The sequence below is a fragment of the Pelecanus crispus genome, chromosome 5 (assembly GCF_030463565.1).
Source record: "Pelecanus crispus isolate bPelCri1 chromosome 5, bPelCri1.pri, whole genome shotgun sequence".
Taxonomy (NCBI): domain Eukaryota; kingdom Metazoa; phylum Chordata; class Aves; order Pelecaniformes; family Pelecanidae; genus Pelecanus; species Pelecanus crispus.
Genome location: NC_134647.1, coordinates 79,813,611 through 79,832,766, shown reverse-complemented (window position 1 = coordinate 79,832,766; position 19,156 = coordinate 79,813,611). Strand labels below are relative to the sequence as shown.

Sequence of the window (19,156 nt, the reverse complement as noted above, 5' to 3'; positions counted from 1 at the left end):
CTTTAACATTTTTTTTTCTAAACGTGTGCCTAAACCTCAGGATCCAAATATGGATCTGGACTAGTTTAGAAGAAAACTGCAGAAATAATTGCAGACAATCTGAACTGAACCAAATCTACGGGATAAATGCTCTATGCTTCCTTAGAAAAGTGTACATTGATGACACTTTATAATCCTCTCTGGAGTACAATTTAGACTTCTGCTACCACCCTCTGTCTTACAGCCATCTGGAAGCAAATTTTATACAGGACTAACCACATCCAGTTGTGCTGCTCCTGTAATTTTATCAACCTCTCTTCTCAGTACACCTCAGTCTCAGGTCAACACCAGTGAGATAGCAGCCTGGACTGTATTACTGATTTCTAAGAGTAGTAGTACCTCAGTCACATAGCCATAAGTTTCAAAAAGCACCCTAGTTAATAAATTAAAATTATTTATAGTCATGTACGTAAAACATGTACATAAAATTTTACAGATATTTGTAAAAACATTGTGTTTATCAACTCAAAACTAAGTTTCCTTCAGCCAATTAATATAGAACGTAAAGAATGGGAGCAGCATCATCAATATGGTAGAATTGGTACTAAGGTAGCAGCTCAGGTACTGTGGCATCTGCTTATACTAAACCTCTACAGCCTCTACACCATATTGCAAACAAGCCTGGGAACAAACGTCGAAGTCTGCTTTCCTAAGTTACTAAAAAAAATGCAGTAAGTACTTAAAGTCATTTCATATTTATGTGTAAAGTAATACTTTCAAGAGGGTTCTGATGGCTTCAGTGACTGCATATCAGTATTATGGACGGGGTGAGAACAATGACAATGAACTGTATTTAGTAACATGTCATCAGAATAAGTTTTAACTGAAGAGATGAAACTTAAAATACTGTAACATGGAATTTGAATTTACAAAGCTGAATATCCTTGGAACCGTTAAGAATTTGCATGTTTTGGCTTGCAGAAACATCACTATAAAAAAACCTGCCACATCCATATTCGGATAATAATCAACAGCGTAAATTCTCAGCTCCAATCAAAGGAAGAGAGATTTGAGAAATGAACACATATGGTGATAAATTTGTGTCCCCAACTTCACATTTGAGCTTACACCCGTTTTAAATAATGTTTCCAAGATTCTGCATATAAAAATGTGGTAACTATGTCTCAATTTGACTAGACATATGCATATATTAATATTGTGTTTAGGAAAAAACCCCGCTCATACACAATAGTATGCAGAAGGAACATGAAAAATACATTTGCTTAGATTAACTAGACATCTCCAGAGATCACAACATACTATTTTAAATGGAAACACTCAAACAGTTCAAGAACAATCATCGCTATTTTCATTAAACTGACAACAGGGAAGCTGACCAAATTCAGCAATCTTATTCTGCATGGCAGTTTCATCTGTAACTGCAGGTATAACTTGTCTTACTGCCTATCATCACAGGAAGCAGAACTCCCTTGTCTTCTCCAGTGTCATCATGCTTCAGACAGAACAGAAAGGGAGTAAACCTCCGGAATTATTTTGTGTGTGATGATGTGGAAGTAAACAAAACAGACTGTTGCCTCGCCCCTTTTAAGCAACAATGTTGATCAAAAACAGCATCTGAGAATTCAATTCCAAAATTCAGCCAAGAGCCCAGTTATTTGGCCCATACAAAATCTGTTTTTTACAATTATAAAATAAGAACAAATTAACCAACCATATAATTAAAATTAAATATATTAATCTACAATGTATATTGCAATATGTTTGTCCTGATTCACATCCCTGTAACTCAGTAACAGCCTATAATAACCCTCACAATCCTTGAGGTACCACAACATTAGCTGAGACCTAAGCTACACAAAACTTAAGATTTTCCTTTAACTTAGCTCAAAAAAAATGAAATTATAGTTGCTTTTTTTCAGAACAAAGTATATTGCAGACGAAGACAAGAAGAGCTCTCTAGACAGGTTTTTTGTTTTCTCTGTAGACATTTGAGGATTCCTCAGTTGTTTCAATTTTTCTTACGCTTTTTCTCAGTATCAAGAATTGCCTATCAAAGAAGAATAGCAAGGAATGCCTTGCAACCTAAAAACAGAATTTGGACAGGATTCTCACAAACTATTTCTGGAATTATTCAGCAACCATAAACTGCAATAACTGCATACAGTAAGAATATAGCGAGTTCGCTCAAACAGTTCCTCATATGATGTACATGCATCACTTGTCATCTCCTAGAAGACTCAAAACAGCTGTTGCACCTGGGAAAGTCTCATCACTCTGTTGTGACAGTATAAAAGAAAAAAAATTACCAAAATGCAAGGGTATACACAAAGAGAATATGAATTTCTGCCAGGACATGGACTCTAATTTGTGAAAACTGTTATGAAAAAGTCACTCAACTTTTCATCCTTGAGTTTAAGTCTACGAGAATAAGGTCCATCAACAATCTCAACAGAATGTTCACGGCCCACGCTGAAACCAAGACAGAAAAAAAAATACCACCATACATCACTAGCATTATCTCCCTCATTAAACTTGTTTTTTCTTGGTCTCCCATCCAAGTACTAAGAGAGCCGTAGAACTACAAGAGGTGACTACTCACTGTATTGTTTACACATCTACTAAACAACCTAATCTCAGTTATGAAGTTAATTATGAAGAGATTCTCAACACTGTATTTTTCCAATTGTATTTCATTACAAAAGGAAAAAACGATGATAAACTAGAAATTTCTATCAGAGACATTAGTATCTATCTCACAGGCCATATGCTGCCAGCATTAAGGTTCACCAGAACCACAGTCCATCCCCAAGATCTTCTCTCTCAGAACTTTTAAGGAGCAAGCTGCAGGCTGGCTTACTCTTCTAGAGGTGAAAATTTTGCTTATCTCAGTCTCCTCTGGGGCCTCATGACCGTTTCACATGGTTAAAAACAGTGAGTGTCCTCAAGAGCAATGACAGCTGAAATCAAGTTGTTATCAGAAGACAGTTCACTACTAACAATCAAATTCTCCCCCAAGGAATACACAGGCAAGTATATCGAAGAGGATCTTCATGAACTGGTCTACTGGCAGAAAATCAGTCACCCTCTCGTGTGCGTGCTGTCCAGACCCTTGTTGGCGGCAGGCAGGAGGTGCATGCATGCACGGTACAACGCGTGTGCAGCAAGACCTGTGCTTCCCAAAACTGTCATACTTACTGCACACGGACAGTCAGTCAGTCCTCTGACAGAAGGGGTACTCGACATAACTCTTTCGTTTTTGAAAGACAGTTTGAGAAAAATCAATAGTTTTACCCAGAAGAAACTGAGAAGACTTCCTATTTTTAGTCAAATCCTGAAGTAATAATGCGGTGTCTCATCTTGCTAGCTGTGGAATGAACCTTTAAATATAATTAAGCAAAATGGTATTTGTTAATACTACTTAAGAAAAAGATCTGGGTAGATCTGTGCAAATAAAATACATTTCCATTTTTAAACAGACAACTGAAAACAAATCAAAACTGGGCTGTGAACTGGTGCTGTGCATGCTTCAAACTTTCCTTTACCTCCTGAAGTTCTTCTATGCCAGCTTTGGAAAAGTGGTATTTATTTCCTTCCTTTTAAGAAAAAAATTCCTTCAGTAAAGTAATGGGGTATTATGTTAGGTGAATATAACAGAACTGGATCAAAAGAAACTGATAAAGAAACCAAAAAGGAAATAAGCAGCCTAGACAGAGAACATCCGTACCCTCAACTGTGAGCCTCATTACTGCATTTATGAGGAAGGATTCCTCAACTCTGTATCTGGTGACAATCTAGTTTGCCGATGATGAGACAACGGACACCACCACAGGAGAGGAGCTGCTATCAGTTTCAGTCTGACAAGGGCTAGGCAGCAGCTTCAGCTGAATCCCCAAAGGAATTCAAGACAGCAAAGATTACGGTGAAGGCCAAGTTCATAGGAGTGACTTATTTTAAACCTTGCTCTTCAAGCACTGTGTGCACCTTTTGGTAAAACTCAATCCTACTTCCTTCTGAAGAATGTGCTTCTCTGCTATTTCATTGCTGCTACTCTTCTTGTACGATCCCTGAGGGGAAATTCCTATTGGACCTAAAAGATGTTTCACTTGGCACCAAGAGAAAGTAAACCGGAGGGGTAATACAAAGAATTGTTGGGTTACAGTCTCACCCAAAGGGACAAGACCAGCCACAGAAAGGGCGCGCTTTAAGGGCAGAAAGATCTGCTGTTTTCTCAAGTTCTACTCGATGATTTCAATCAGATTTCTTAACAGAATGTAGTGCAGCTTTTGCCAATTCAACATGAGAAATGAATTAGTAGCAGAGGCTTGAAGCTGGTTGAACACACACGCACTCAAAAATGTAGATATGGATAATGTGCTTTGCAACAAACACGCTGACAGTCAGTGGAAAAAATATTACTATGGCTTTGTTTTGTTTTGAATCTTAACATTTTAATCTTCAACCTTTTTAGTTCAAAGATTTGAAGGGTGGGTGGGAAGAGAGGGAGGGAAGAAGGCAAAAACAGGCAAGCAAGCAAGCGCATACCCAAAGATAATTTTCTGGTTTGGACCGGTGAAGAAAAACTTGTCTGTCATGAAAAGAACTAGTGATCTAATTCACCCTGTAAACGAACAATGGTCCTTAATCACGACATTACATACTTGCCCATCATCTGATACAGTGATTTTAAGTAACTGTTAAGATTCTTTTAAAAAGAAAAAGAAAAAAATCCTTACCTCAGTTGTTTTGCATAGTTTTGCTCAATTTCTATCCTTTCTTTTACAAATTTTGCATATTTCTCCAAGAAGTCAATGCCCCACTGTGTATGCTTGTCCAAGTTATCAAACTGATCCTTTAAAAACAAAAGGAAACAAAAATACCCAGAATTAGTTAAGAATCACAGCAGCACCAGAAACGACATGTAATTTATTCATGAGTTGTGCTGTGAGGGAATGCTTGCTACTTGGATAGAAGTTTTTCAAGTTATAAATCAGTCATGTGCATATATACATATACATACACACCAGCCATATACCAGAACAGTAAGCTGTATGTGCAGGCACAGATCCACTTCCTTCTGTAAAATCAGCTCTAAATACTTGCATTTTATGTTGTATGCAGTCTTTGATCACTTTCACAATGCAAATGTGCCCTTCCCCCCCCCCTAAAAATCCTTTAATTCAAAAGTGGATCTTTTACACCAAGATAACAAAGACGTAACCAAAGATCAGTATTAGGTAAGTAAGAGACTGTTCAACAAAAAGATGTGTTTGGCAGTTTTAAAACACAAGAAGTTGTAATTTGCATTACAAAAATTACTTCAATTCTTATGATTACCCACTGAAAGAAAAAGAATACAAACTATAGCTGCATGACTAAGCTGGGTGTAGTCTGCATGTGAAAAACATTTATTAAAGCAAATCTACATAACAGTTCACGGGCTCTAGCAAGAGATTCCAAAGAAAGCAAACCTGTCCTTAGCCACTAAGAAAGTCACAGCAAAGCAAAAGCACAAAACAAAGAAGATAAACAGTCAAAAATAAAACACACTTTCCTCAAAAAGTTGAGGACATTAAATCATCTTCAAAACCAATCTTTCACTGTATTCTGTACTGACGAACAGGTGGAAGATACACTAATTAGGACAAGTTGAAAATTCAAAAAACAAGTGCAAATACGGGGGTTAGGAATTAGGCAGGAATGAATAAAGGTACAAAATACAGCCTACCAAATATCTTTAGTCTAGCACATTTGTACTTCATGCTAAAAAATCTGCCACAGTGAAAAAAATCGAGGATTTTCAGCTTACAACAGCATTTAGGATAAATTTTTCTTAAGTTACTTAAGTTATTCAAAAAAGACAAGCAACTGCAACATCAAAGTTTGTGTCCTGTATATGCTGAATCCAAATACACTTCATAACAAATTTAAAAAATAAAAAGTAGGGGGAAAAAAAAAAGCTGAAGAAAGCATTTAAAGGCAAAGTTTATTTAACTTGCACAAAAAACTGAGGGGTGTTTGTCAGAAGCTGTGTCTTGCAGATGCGGTAACTTGTCTGAACGTAACGAATTATGTCAACCTTTAGTATTAGCAATTTAAGTTCAATTTCAACATGCAGTAGGATGATCTGAAGTTAAATTAAAAAAATGCCATAAAACGCTGCAGGGCTTGAAACTCAAGGAAAATGTATTCACTAAAAGAGATACCAAGACAACATAACTATATACAACCAACAATAAAAAAAGAACATAGCGGGATTAAGGTCGCTCCCAAATCTTGCCTTGCGGCTCTTAGTATCCTACACCATGGACTAACAACCATGGCTGGTAGTGCCTTGAACACTTCAATCCCATGGCATGCAAGCACTGCCACCCAAAAGCACCCACGCTACCAGCCAGGTGCTCCTGCCTCTGCATCACTCTCTCCACCAGAAACACAACCACATTCCCTCATCCATTTCACCAGAGAACCATATAAACAGCCAAGAGACAGGCGAGGGACTAAAGACAAGATTTGAATAGATTTGGGGAAGCGTGGCCTGCATCTCGTATTGTTCTGATGTGCCCACTTTACACCAACTGGACATTTCCACACTAAATAGCTTTTGTCAAATAAAATGACATTCCGGCTATCGTTTTTAGACAAGTTGCCCGTGCACTGTTCGTGTGCGGGAAGAGGGAGGCAGTTACCGTACTGTAGTGTCAAACCACTGCTGCACATATGCACAGAAATACATCAGCAATCTCAAGAAGCCTTTCTTTTTTATATTGCACTTGTTTTTATAATTACGCTAACGACATCAATCTGGCATCCAAAGGAAGTTCCAAAAAGGTGCTTTTGGCATGGAGCCAGCATGCAATACCATTAAGAACTGACTTCCTTCAGTGCGCAGCAGAACAAAGCCTTTGCTGTCCTACTTAGGCTCTTTAGTCCACAAAGCTCTCATTTGCTGCTAAGGTTTCATTAGCATTATGGAACACCACATTACTTATGTTTCCAAACATGTAACCAGAGAGGATGGCTTTCCAAATACTTTGTTCAAACAAAAAAGGACTCTACTGGTCAAAATTAATTCTCTGCTACTAATATGAAACTGGAATGGAAAAAAGCGAGTACATTTAACATGCTATTCTCCCCTCATGCTTTACTAGAAGCATTTCATCACTGACCAAGTGCCAAAAACTCCTCGTTTCCTCAATTCTTCTTCTTCATCTGATTCTAGAAACAGTACGCTCTGTGCAAAGACAGCTTTGTAGGATTATCCCATAGACCCGCAAGGGAAGAAAGAATTTGTTCCCTCCCTATACGAGGAACATGCACAGAACATACACAGAACCACCTGAATGGAGTAAATCCCATGTAAGAAAAAAATTAAAACCCATTAGCTATCCTCACCACTCCGCGGACCTTTACATTAGCCCAGCTCCTCTACCATTTCAATAACGTCAATCATCTACGAAACTACTCATGGATGCATTAATGATCTCCTAGATAAGGAATGGAAATCCTAGTTTAGTGGGCCATTAGTCCACATTTACTGGAATTAAAAAAAACCCACAGCAGTAGTATGTTCCCACTCTCTTGAAGAGTGAGACAGCTTGACAACATCAGTTTGTACACTGCCATTTTTTGGTCAGCAATTGTATATTGTATTATGCATTATCTTAGAATGAAGCATACAGTATGAAGGATAAAAAAAAAAATATACTTTCAAGAAGTACCAAAGCATTTTTTGAAAACTGGCTTATGAATGACGGAAGTTGGACACCTTTAAAAAAAAAAATCCTACAGATTTGTATTCAAAACAAAAACGCTACAATAAAACTCTCACATAAACATTTGATTCCTTGGATTAAACTGGACATACCGACGATGTCTCAAGTTCTCTATAAGTCATGGATGTACTGTAGAACACAGCTCTCAATTAACAGATAAAGAAAATATATTAAGCAAACACATCAGCTTCACAATTTTTCAAATTCTCTACAAGAAACCAAACCAGTGAATGAAAGTCCGCAGTCATAAAATATCACCTTACACTGATTAATAATGACACTGAGATAGATGAGCAATGCCTTTATCAGGCAACATCGATGAATAAGCAGAAAGGAATGGCCTTTTCAGAAAGGCTTCTAGAGGTGAGTCACAAATTTACTCATGGTCCTTTCAACTTCTCTCCACAAGCATCCATGGTTGAGCTCTGGGCCTCAATTAAGCAAAAAGTTTCCTTTTCATCCAGGAACAGAAGCAGAAAATCTTCCACACTGCTACAAAGGAAATCAAATTAATGCACTTTGACCACAAGCCAAGCCAAGCCAAGCAATATCTTGAATGGAAAAAAAAAAAAAAAGGTGCAAAAATCAGGCAATACTCTACAGAGGAGAAAATGGACCAAATAGTTGCAATAAAATTTAAGCCTGGAATTTCAAAATAAATATATCAGCATATTAATTTGGCCGGCTCCTTCACAGGAAATGTGAAAACTGCATTAACTAAAGATCAGCAAAAGGCAATTTAAAAAAAAAAAAAAAGAAAAAAAAAAAGAGCATATCCTACAAGATCTGGCTATATATTACCTTGATAGCAAAGTATGTTCTCAACAATACTCCAAGGCAAATATGCATTGCTGTTTGTCTAGTAACTCCCCACAGCCCTTAGCAGCTGAGCAGGCAATTTTTGTAAAAAACTTTATTAAAACCCCAGCTGACTATTATTAAACTGATTAATGTACAGCTAACGGATGGTGGCCCTAAGTAGAAACTGCCCACTCAAAAGCTGGAATGTAGTCCAAAGTCTCTACATTATCAACAAACAAATCTGACGCTTCACAAAAAGTTTGCAGTAGGTCAATATAGACCATTCCCAAAGAAACGTTACCTCCTTAAATTCTACTTCCAGATTATTTACTGGAACCACAAATCAATGTTATGAATACTTATCAGGTTTTTGCAGATATCAGGAAGCTTTACAATAATACCAACTGAAGCATCAAAGCAAGGAGCCAAGCTGAATCAAATCTGCACCAAAGACAAAACAGCCTTTCCTGGGTTAAACTCAAGATTTGCTCTCCCCCTCTTATAGACACCTGTTTTTCCCCAAACAAGCCTCATGAAACAGCAAAAAGACAGACATGGAGGATCTCTTCAGAGGGATAAGCATGGAGGAAATGCTACAGCATAAATACCAAACCTTTAGTCTTCCTGAAGCTGTCAGTAGCTACTCCAGACACTGTTTTATATGGGAGTTTCAAATAAAAAGCATTAAATCAGATGGAGATTTTAAAGGGGCTAATGTTCCCAGCTCTCATCAACTTTGAAAAGCACTTCTACTTGCATTAAAAGCTAGGATTGTGGTATCAAATTCTGGAGGGAAGAAAAAAAAAAATCTGTTTTGCTAAATGATTCCTTTACAATAAACTCTGGTTTACTGCATCAACATCGAATTGCTGATTAGCCTCCTCTTCACTGACCTCCATTTTGATGATTTCCAGACAACACAGTTGAAAGCCTTAAGAATCATATTAAACACAGAGCTACGTCAACTTCCACGTTTAAGCAATCTATCTCAATTAATTACTAAATTAAATCTGCAATATCTTTAAAATACATTATTTAATAAAACACTTTATTTGAAATCATGACACTTCGCATTAATTATGCTACCATCATTGTAGTCTCTTTTGACTCAATTGTACATCATTATTTCCATACTTTTATCTGACCTCAGTTTTAGTCTGCAGTTACCCAAGTGATCTTATTTGCAGTTTTGAAGCACTGGCACAAAATTAGGTTTTCTTCCCAATTCTTTGTTCTCCAGCCTGCATAGCTTGGCCAGTCTAAACTTCCGATTCAGTGAGTGGGAAATTAAAAGCTCCACCCAATCCAAGCTACTTTGCTCTCTAAATTCTTAACACTTAACGCAGTCCGCTATAAGGAAATACATACTACGCCCTAATGAGATTCCATGAAGAAAATGTTCAGAGCACAGAAAAGCAGGAATCAGGTCTTCTGCTTGGCATCAAAAAAGCCCCAGTGCATTTGTGGATAGAAATGTTGTATTTTATTATCACTTTAGGAAAAACAACAAATTACTTAACCACACAACTGCAAGTGCACAGCAATCCAACTGAGAAAACGTGGCTGATTGTATAACTCAACATCGACCATAGCAGTTCTTGTTTACTCAATTAAAGCCCATGAGGGTTAGTCTAATGAACCTGAATGATGGCTAGATAAGTTAAATTCTGCATAATGTCCATCCTTCCTGCAGCAGCAGTACTGCAGAAGACAAGAAGTCCCAACTCTGTTAAAAGAGTTAAATGTTTTAAGTTATAAAACATTATAAAGCAACTACTCCACATAGTGAGATTTTATCAAACTCTTTTCCTGAAATATCTGAAGTGGTGCTATGAAACATTACGCAGCTTGCTTTTTTCTTTCCTTTTTTTCTTTTTTTAAAAAGATCAAGGCCTTGAATTAAGTTCAAACAATTCAACATTTTACATGAATGACATGACCCCAGGTAAATTTATTTATTTTTAAAATAACTTGCAGTGCTTGTGCAAAGAACTACTTGATGTGCTACATTAAAAATTATGGTAACCATAATCGGACATAAATATATTAATGAGAAGTTACCGGTAAGTATAGTACGCCTTTCCCTATTTGCCTTCAGGACAAATTACATTACAAAATTGTATTTTAACTAGAGTATGTTACACTAATCTACTGCTGAGAATACATTTCAGTTTTTCCGATCTTTGAAACCTCTTCAGTGCCTAATTGTTTTTGTTTTCTACTTTTGTCTCTATCTTTATGCATTCCTACTTCCTTTTCTATCCTAGGATAATAGCTCTTCTATTTTACTGTCTGAACTAATTATCGCTTCTCTCTCTTCCTGCCTGCTTGTTTTTATAATTACCAATTTGGTCTTCTGGTCTCTCTTTTTCTTGCAACAGCAATGTGCTGCTTCCTAACAGGCAGACAAGAACTGCTTCCAGCTAAACAGTAGTTTATTTTTTTTAAACATCCTGTTAGTTTTACATCTAAAAACTAACAAAGAGCTGTTTCTATACCAAGAACAAAATAGAAAGTGTCTTGCTTTTCTGCTTTCTACAAGTTCTGGATTGTAGCTTCCAGCCTAACCTGCAAATTATACCTCATTCTTCTCTGAAAACAATCTATGTATTAAGAGAGTGGAAAAAATGTGGCTGTGAGCAAACTTAAAGGCTAAGCATTTTATAGACTAGGAGATTAATATCAATGAGAAGGTTCAGAGCAGCAACACCAAAAGCCATAGCTACACTGGAAATAAGGCAGAGGCACCCAGAGATTAAGATGAAAAAAAAAAAAAAAAAAGTTGTTACAGGTGCATATACACAAACTAAACAGTACTTTGCATTTTAATTTCATATTAAACAAAAGTTCAGTATAGACCGTACAGGCAGGATAATATGAACAAAATCTACTAGTCTTTTGGAGACAAGAAAAGGAAAAATAATTCCTAAAGAGAACTTCTGAAAACAATTTGTTAACTGACCTTCAGGACATGGAGCTATTTTACTTGCAAAAATTAAGACACTGGTGCTAACAGTAAACTGTATGTTGCAGCTTGAAAATATTTAAGCGGAAACTCTGCTAGAAATGCAGACTTGAAGTGCTTAGTATGCAAAGGGAAAACAATGGGAATTAAAAAATTACTTTTAGCTGGATGAAAATACTTTGCTCTAAGGAATAAGGGATTAATAAATTCATAGCATGAATGCAGTACGAAAAATCCATTTGCCTGTTAAACTTTTGTATAGATTCTTAAAAAGCAATACCACTGTCAGCTTTGATTTTAAAGACAATTTCTATGATTAGAGAAATGTTTGCATGCTAAAGGGGGCAAACAATTCAAAAATGGTACTGAACCACTGGAGATGTAGCCATGCTCCTGTAAGATAATGTACACAGCAAGTCAGGTTTCCAAAGTGAAGCTAAAAATGGAGAGGCACAATTAAGGAAGAGATATACAATGCTGCAAGATTTTTATTTTTGAAAAATTGTGTAAAGAATAATTTCGGTCCTCAGAAAAGATTATTACATGGTTTGGCACTCAGTGTACATGGTAAATACTTCAGTGTATTACTAAGCAATCCATTGGTGAAACTATTGAAAACTTTAAAAACTTTTAAATGCCTCTCTACAAATTATAGATCCTTCCACAATATCATTAAAAATGCATCCACAGAAGACCAAATGAGCAAGCACCCCTGACACTCTCCAGTTCTTGCATATGTGACTTGACATTCTATTTTTGCATTCTAAAGGATCTGTTTTCTAAAAACTTGCAGAAACAGGAAAGAGATCTTACCTACTGCCAACTTCTTCAGAGAAGGGTTCAGTTCCTGCTCTGGCCAGCCTAGCATAGCATCTAACAAGCAGAGCATGCACTGCTTTTTTCCTCTCCATACACTACGGGAGTGAACTTAAAGAAAAGAAGGGAGCGGTATCGATGTTACAAAGCGAAATGGTTCCCTGAGAGCTGGAGGTTATTACCCTGGAGATACAATGACAAGGGGAGAGGTACAGAGCAGACAATAGGGGAAAGCTAAAGGTTTTGCAAATGGAATATTCTTGCAGAACACCTTGATGCCCTCCATCACAAATTCGGAAGAAAACTAGTTCCACCAGCTTTGCTGCTCATTCTGTTGCAAGGAGCCTGCATCCACTGCTTTGCAGGACACAGTCATTGCTTATCAAGGTACATCTCCACCCCTTAACGTGTACACGCACAGCTCTGTACAAGCCGCATTACAGTATGTCCCGCTGCACTACCATGAAACCCAGCTTACACTGCACTAATTTAGTGGAAGTTTTACTGAATTGAAATGTGACTGAAGTAAAATAACTATTAGTTCGTACATAACTCAGTCTATACTATAAACTATACTATAGTTCACAACTCTTAACAGAGTCATAGCTCTGAACTCACCAAAAAGCCAAGATGATACAAATTTAAAAGAAGGAAGTACTTTCTGCCAGCTGGGGGAGGCAAGAAAGAAGGAAGAGTATCAACTTCCCTGTCATCCAAATATCACTTCCTTGTATTTATCTGCTCAGCTATTAAGTAGACCGCTCTGAGGATACCATGTTTAACTGACTTAAAAACCATAGAGTGTTTAACGAGTAGGGTGCACAAATCACATGCAGAAGAGTCTGTTTGGCGAGCTGCACATTTAAAGAGGCCCGTTTAAGCCTTATCTCAGTGGAATAAGTAGAAAGAAAAAAAACCTGTTTGGTATGGGTCAAATCATACTGTTTATCATTCTGACAATTAAGACAAACATAGTATAAAAGTACCTGTGCAGAATCCAAGCATTGAGTATAAGCAGCAGAACTTCACTGTTTCAACACACAGAGCAAGGCATATCCAAGCAAGGTATATCCCTTATAACTTTCCTCACACGTATTTAATAAAGGTGCATGTTATTTAGAATATTAAACTCAAGTCAACAGTTGCCTAAAATATCTTTCATGGCACTATTTCTAAACACTAACTGGAGTAAACGATGAACTCGTAAAATAAAACTTACAGTACAGGAATAAACCAAGCATATCCTGGTGTTAATTTTTAGATGACTTCTCACAATAGGTGTCATTAAAATACCCAGTAAACCTAGAAGAACTTGGTACTGAAATAATACATATTGGATCTTCCGGTCAACATGAATCTGTTACCTTTAAACACAGACATAGAGATCCAGACAGAATCTCCTTATTTAGCATAGCTCTGATGAGCTGTTTCAACTGCTCTCACTGTTCCCAATGTAGGTACACTGTAATACAGTGAATGCAACTGGAATATAAGAAGGTGTTTCCTAGTGCTATTATCAGCTCCCATCAGATAGATTTAGGATGAAGGCATATACCTTACATTTGTTGCTAGTGGTATTCAAAAGATACAACTGTACTATACAGATTGTCAACAAATATTTGCTCTTCTAAATCACTCAGAGTAAGACACCCATATACAGGTATCCTGATCAGCTCTTCAATTTTATTGAACCGAATCATTAGCCTTTTGTTGTTTAGGAGAGGCTGCAAATAACAATTAACAGAACTGATCACCACAGACTGTTCTGAGCAGACTCACTTCCCATTAAATGGGAGCAGACACTGTTCAATACTTCAGAAGACCGGAGATCCCTGGGGACTGGTTCGGTAAAGAGTTACGGAACTGGAAGGCTCGTCCGTTCACTGATTCACCATGTGCTGGTTTTGTCAACTCAATGGACTAGGGGATTTTTCCATAAAAAGGCCTACTCTAAGGTGAACTTCCCTTCTCAGTATCACCTGTGAATACTTTAGCATTCAAGAGAAAGAATATACAAGCCACATCTTTTCCCCTTCGTGAATATCTGGCGAACAACAGTAAATACTTTTCAAACTTGATTATAAAACCAGATCCATATACTTAACAGACAAGTAACATGGCAGTAAATTAGAGCCTTCCTGTCTTCTTTGGAACACTATTTCGGATAAAGATAATACCCTGGGGAAAAAAAAAAACAAAACACAAACCAAAAACCAAAACCCAAAAACAACAACAACAACAAAAACAAACCCACAAAACTCATCCTCTATTTGCAATGGAATCTACTGCACTCATTGTTTTTAAAGCAAAATTCATAGTAACGGTAACGTAACTGAATAAAGAATTTAAACTCAAACCAGATGTTACTACTGGCATCTTCAAAACAATGGAATTTTTCAAGGTTTTGTGATTCAGATAACTTAACATTAAAAAAGTAACAGAATTCTGCTGTGTGTCAGTTTTTAAGATATGAGCCTAGAAATATGAAGTCCTCCTATACTTCACTATAGACTTCAGAATCATAACCTGTATTGTAAGAATAACATTAAAATTATTCATAAACCTTTTTTTTTCCTAGTAGAAATGTACTTTCTTTGCAAGATCAAATAATACAAACACATACTGTTCCCCTTCCAGGTTAACAAGGTATTTTTCCTTCCCAAATCCCTTAAATTACAAGGGAAATTATCAGAATGATGTAACTTAACCATAAGCATATGCACTTCCATTAGAGAAGTTACATTTTTAAACAGTAAAAAAACCCTATTACAGCATATTTGGACATTGAAGTTGCATATAACAAAAGCTGAGTACAAACTCCAGTGTATTAAGAAAAAAAAAAACAAACCACATTTTTCAACTGTCATAGCTACGTTTCTCATTCTTTCCAAAACATATAAAAAGCCCAAACTCAAACCAGCTCAAGTTCATACTGATTCTGTAAACCGGCAGAGCAATTACATCAGTATTACAAAGACAATGGGCTCCATAAATATATTCCACACCACTGCAGGAGTTCAGTATTGAAAGCAAGCAAACCTACAGCATAATCAGTGCACATATTTCTGAAGCAAGACAAATAGTACTCATGTTCAGGACAGAAGCAAACGTGGAAAGGCAGGGTCACATCTGGCAATACTAGCACCAGACTGCATCCATTTCTTTTTGAAGAGCCACTTTCTTTTTGAGAGCCAATCAAACAGCCAGTGTAGAAATTAAAAGGTACTTCAGGAGAAGCCTACCTTCTGCAGTTATTTCCTTCCTGACTAAACTAATAAAATACAATACAAGGGTATTCACACTGAAATCCAGCGGAGATCAGAAAGGTATAGATAAACAAGCATCAAATCCAGGTACTTTATCTGTGACTGAAACAGAAGTGTCTTGACCACTTTTTCCCTCTCATAATTTCTCAAGATCAGTTTCTAATCTATTTTTTCATCTCCTGTCCATCTACTACTTCCCTTTTAATTCCTTCTTTAAGCCTCTTTTGCACAATTTACCTCACTGACATAACTTCACTGTTTACTGAACAGGCAGATACCAAGAACCTTCTCTCTGCCCTAATCAAGGAATACTTTGGGAAACCAATTTAAGAGCAACATTTTAAGCACTATGTTAATTCTATACTCCACACAAAGCAGCTTGTTGCATTGATGACAGCCACAGAAAAACTACTACTGTAGTAAATAATTAGTAGGTCTCTTTCCTAACGACTTTTCAGTATTACCAAATCAGAAATAATAAAGAGCAAAATGGTAAAAAAGTGCTCAACAATATACTGGAGTGTAGTTCAAAATCCAGTTGTAACCAAAGAACCCTATAAATCTAACACTCATTACTACACATTGACCTGTTAGTAAAAGAAAGTGGCACAGTCTTTTTCTCGCCTGAAGATGTGGAACCTTTCCTGCATTTTATGTCATTGCCACATCACATTCTTTATCTCCTATATGGACAACCCAACTACTCATAATTTCATTCTTCAACATGAAGTGCTACGCATGTCTTTACTAAGTACTCATTCTACTAAGTCCTCAGGGAATTATAATAGCAAAATATTAAATGATAAATCTCAGTAAATAATCAGTGTTCTAGGAACTGTCACAAAATGCTAAATAAATTCTGAGAAACGGCCTCAAATATTGAATAAAACATGAAATAATGACAAAACCACAAACCCATTTCTTTTACACTGAATAAAACCGTTATGTCTTTTCTTACTACATTGACTATAAAACTGAAACCATCTAATTGCATATGGGAGATCCAACTTTGTTTTTAACATTGTCAGCTTGATTAAAAACCCACTGAAAATGGATGTTTCATATCTAGGGAGCCTTAACACTTTATATCCTAGCACAACTATTTTCAAATCAGTGATTAACGCATGCCTATTTGTAATCAAAAACACAACAGGATTTTGTGGTAGAAAATCCCTAAGTATCTCTTTTTTATTTCATAAATCACTGCATATCAATGTGTAAAACCATGCCTATCTTTTAAAAAGAAAATAAATTAAAACAAAGTAAAATTTAATTAGTCTTTTTCTTATCTGTGTCAGTAGATGAATGCAATGCATCTTTGGCATATATTGGGAAATTAAAGAAATTAGAGACTCTCCCCAGCCACCCATTTTTTCTGAAGAGAATGATTTGGAAAAGAAGCAAGAAAATCGCAAGAAAAGACTTCAAAGACAACTACATATCATTTCCACAAAGGAGGAGAACACTGTCATAAATGTTTTTTATTTGTAACTATTGTCGCCACGAGTCTGAGAGAAAATACTAAATATTTAAAATGTTCAAAAGGTCATTTATCAAAATATATTTGACTAAGTTTTGAATGTACTTCTGTATCACATATGGTATCACAAAACAGTCACTTGAAGGATTTATTTCCCAGATGCTTTAAAATGCTTGATAAGAATAAGCAAAATTGTTATACTTTTACAAGAGCAGAACAGGCAATTCACATCAAAAAGATCACAAGGTTTATTGTGACAGCAAAATTTGTTTTCATGTCATAAAAAAGCAGAAACAAAGTATTTAACTGATAATTTGAGACACATTAAATAGTATTTTGTACCAAGATTAAGTACCTCCACTCTCCAGCTTCAAAGTAAATTAATAAACTGAAACAAAAGCAGCAAAACTGAGTCAAGTAACAGTCAGGAATATATTACTATCTTAACCTGTCAGCAGTATCCTGAAACATCTCTTTAGCAATTAAATCCTCAATGCAAAGTTTTTACTTCAGAATGCTAGATTTCTTCTATTTCTTTACTCCAAAGCAACTTCACTCCTCTGCAAATAGAAAATAACCTTGTACAGCCTAGAAAGATTTATAGAGGGGAGAAAAACAGAAGAGAAAGAACACTGCTCACAATTTGATCTTCCTGTCTGAAGGAGTCATCCAGAGAACTAGATTTTAGCCCAAGTCGTTTAAATGAATGGGACCCTGATGATAATTAACACAGGTTAATTCTTGATATTTCTTAAATTGTGAGAAGCCTATACTGTCATAAAATTTATATTCAGCTCTGAAAGTTATCTTGGACTTGGTTTTATTCTAACTGATAAAAACTTGGTTTTCAATTTAGTTTTATATATATGTATATGCAGGAAACAACTCCCGTGAGGTATGTCCAGCATTAATACTTATACATTTTGCAGCAGTCCATTAGGCTGGAAATACTCATTCAATATCAACCTGTTACAATTAAAAATGCACTGCTGATAGTAAAATTAAAGTTTCTCTTTTTTTGTTACATACAAACAATCCCAAATTTTTATGCCTCTCAAGAATACATAGTAGCACAAACCCATAATAAGTACTTGAGACTTGAGCATTCCACAAACTGGATCACTCACACATCAATCAAATGTGTCATCCAGTTCATAGAGGCAATCACTAGTAACAAGAGAGCAATTTAAAAATCATTTAACGCTCTCGAAACTGCTATGGTTCTCAGCATCCATCTTTATGGTTGTCACCATCATTAGTTTCAATTGTTCTACTTGCATTTTAAAATCATGCTGAGATACAATATACTAATATCTTAATAATCGTACTTTTAACTAAACCTATATAAAGTGTTTTGATTGATAGAGAACTTTGTTGCTCATGACTACTGCAAACATCTCACATCAAGGATTCCAAACTCAACAATAAACTAAAATGTTAATTAAAATGGTTTTCACCATGCTGCAAAATAGTTTTCCCCATTTCAGCAAACAACTGGAGAGATTACACAATACACTTATACATCTGCATAGTCATCTCTGATTTCTGAGTCTGTGTATCTTCGAAACAACTCTATTCATTTTTACAACTGTAATGCGTACACTAATCATAGAATCATAGAATCGTTTAGGTTGGAAAAGCCCTTGAAGATCATCCAGTCCAACCATTAACCTAACACTAACTACCAAGTCCACCACTAAACCAATAATAGCTTTTTTGCAATGAAACAGATGTAATAGGTAAAGAACTCAAATGGAAACAAGTAGATTCCCAGTAACTACTGCAGAATACTGAATAGCAATAAAACTGGGCTGCAACATCTTTAAATGCACAACTAGTACACAAACACTGAGGTGAAATCAGGCATATAAAATCATGGAGAAAATACTGAACAAAGGTGTTTTTCTCAAGACATAACTCAGGATTCCTAATATTAATGTAGGGTAACAGCATACCAAATGTAATTCCAATAAACTACTTGCAGTCAAAACAGTAAACTGTTCCCAGCCAGATGAATGTAATTGGATAAGCCGTACTACCTCCTGTGTCAGCTAGT

At 36.2% G+C, this 19,156-nt stretch overlaps 1 protein-coding gene across 1 annotated transcript in view; it reads right to left on the bottom strand.

The window, feature by feature from the left end:
• FNBP1L (formin binding protein 1 like) overlaps positions 1–7,894 on the bottom strand; it is a 29,676-nt gene extending 21,782 nt beyond the window's left edge. The window contains exons 1-2 of the mRNA XM_075711232.1: positions 7,865–7,894; positions 4,734–4,849 (exon numbers count right to left, since the gene is read on the bottom strand). Coding sequence (XP_075567347.1) covers positions 4,734–4,849; positions 7,865–7,894 — 146 coding nt within the window. The remainder of the gene's footprint in view (positions 1–4,733; positions 4,850–7,864) is intronic.
• Between the last annotated feature and the right edge of the window lie 11,262 nt (positions 7,895–19,156).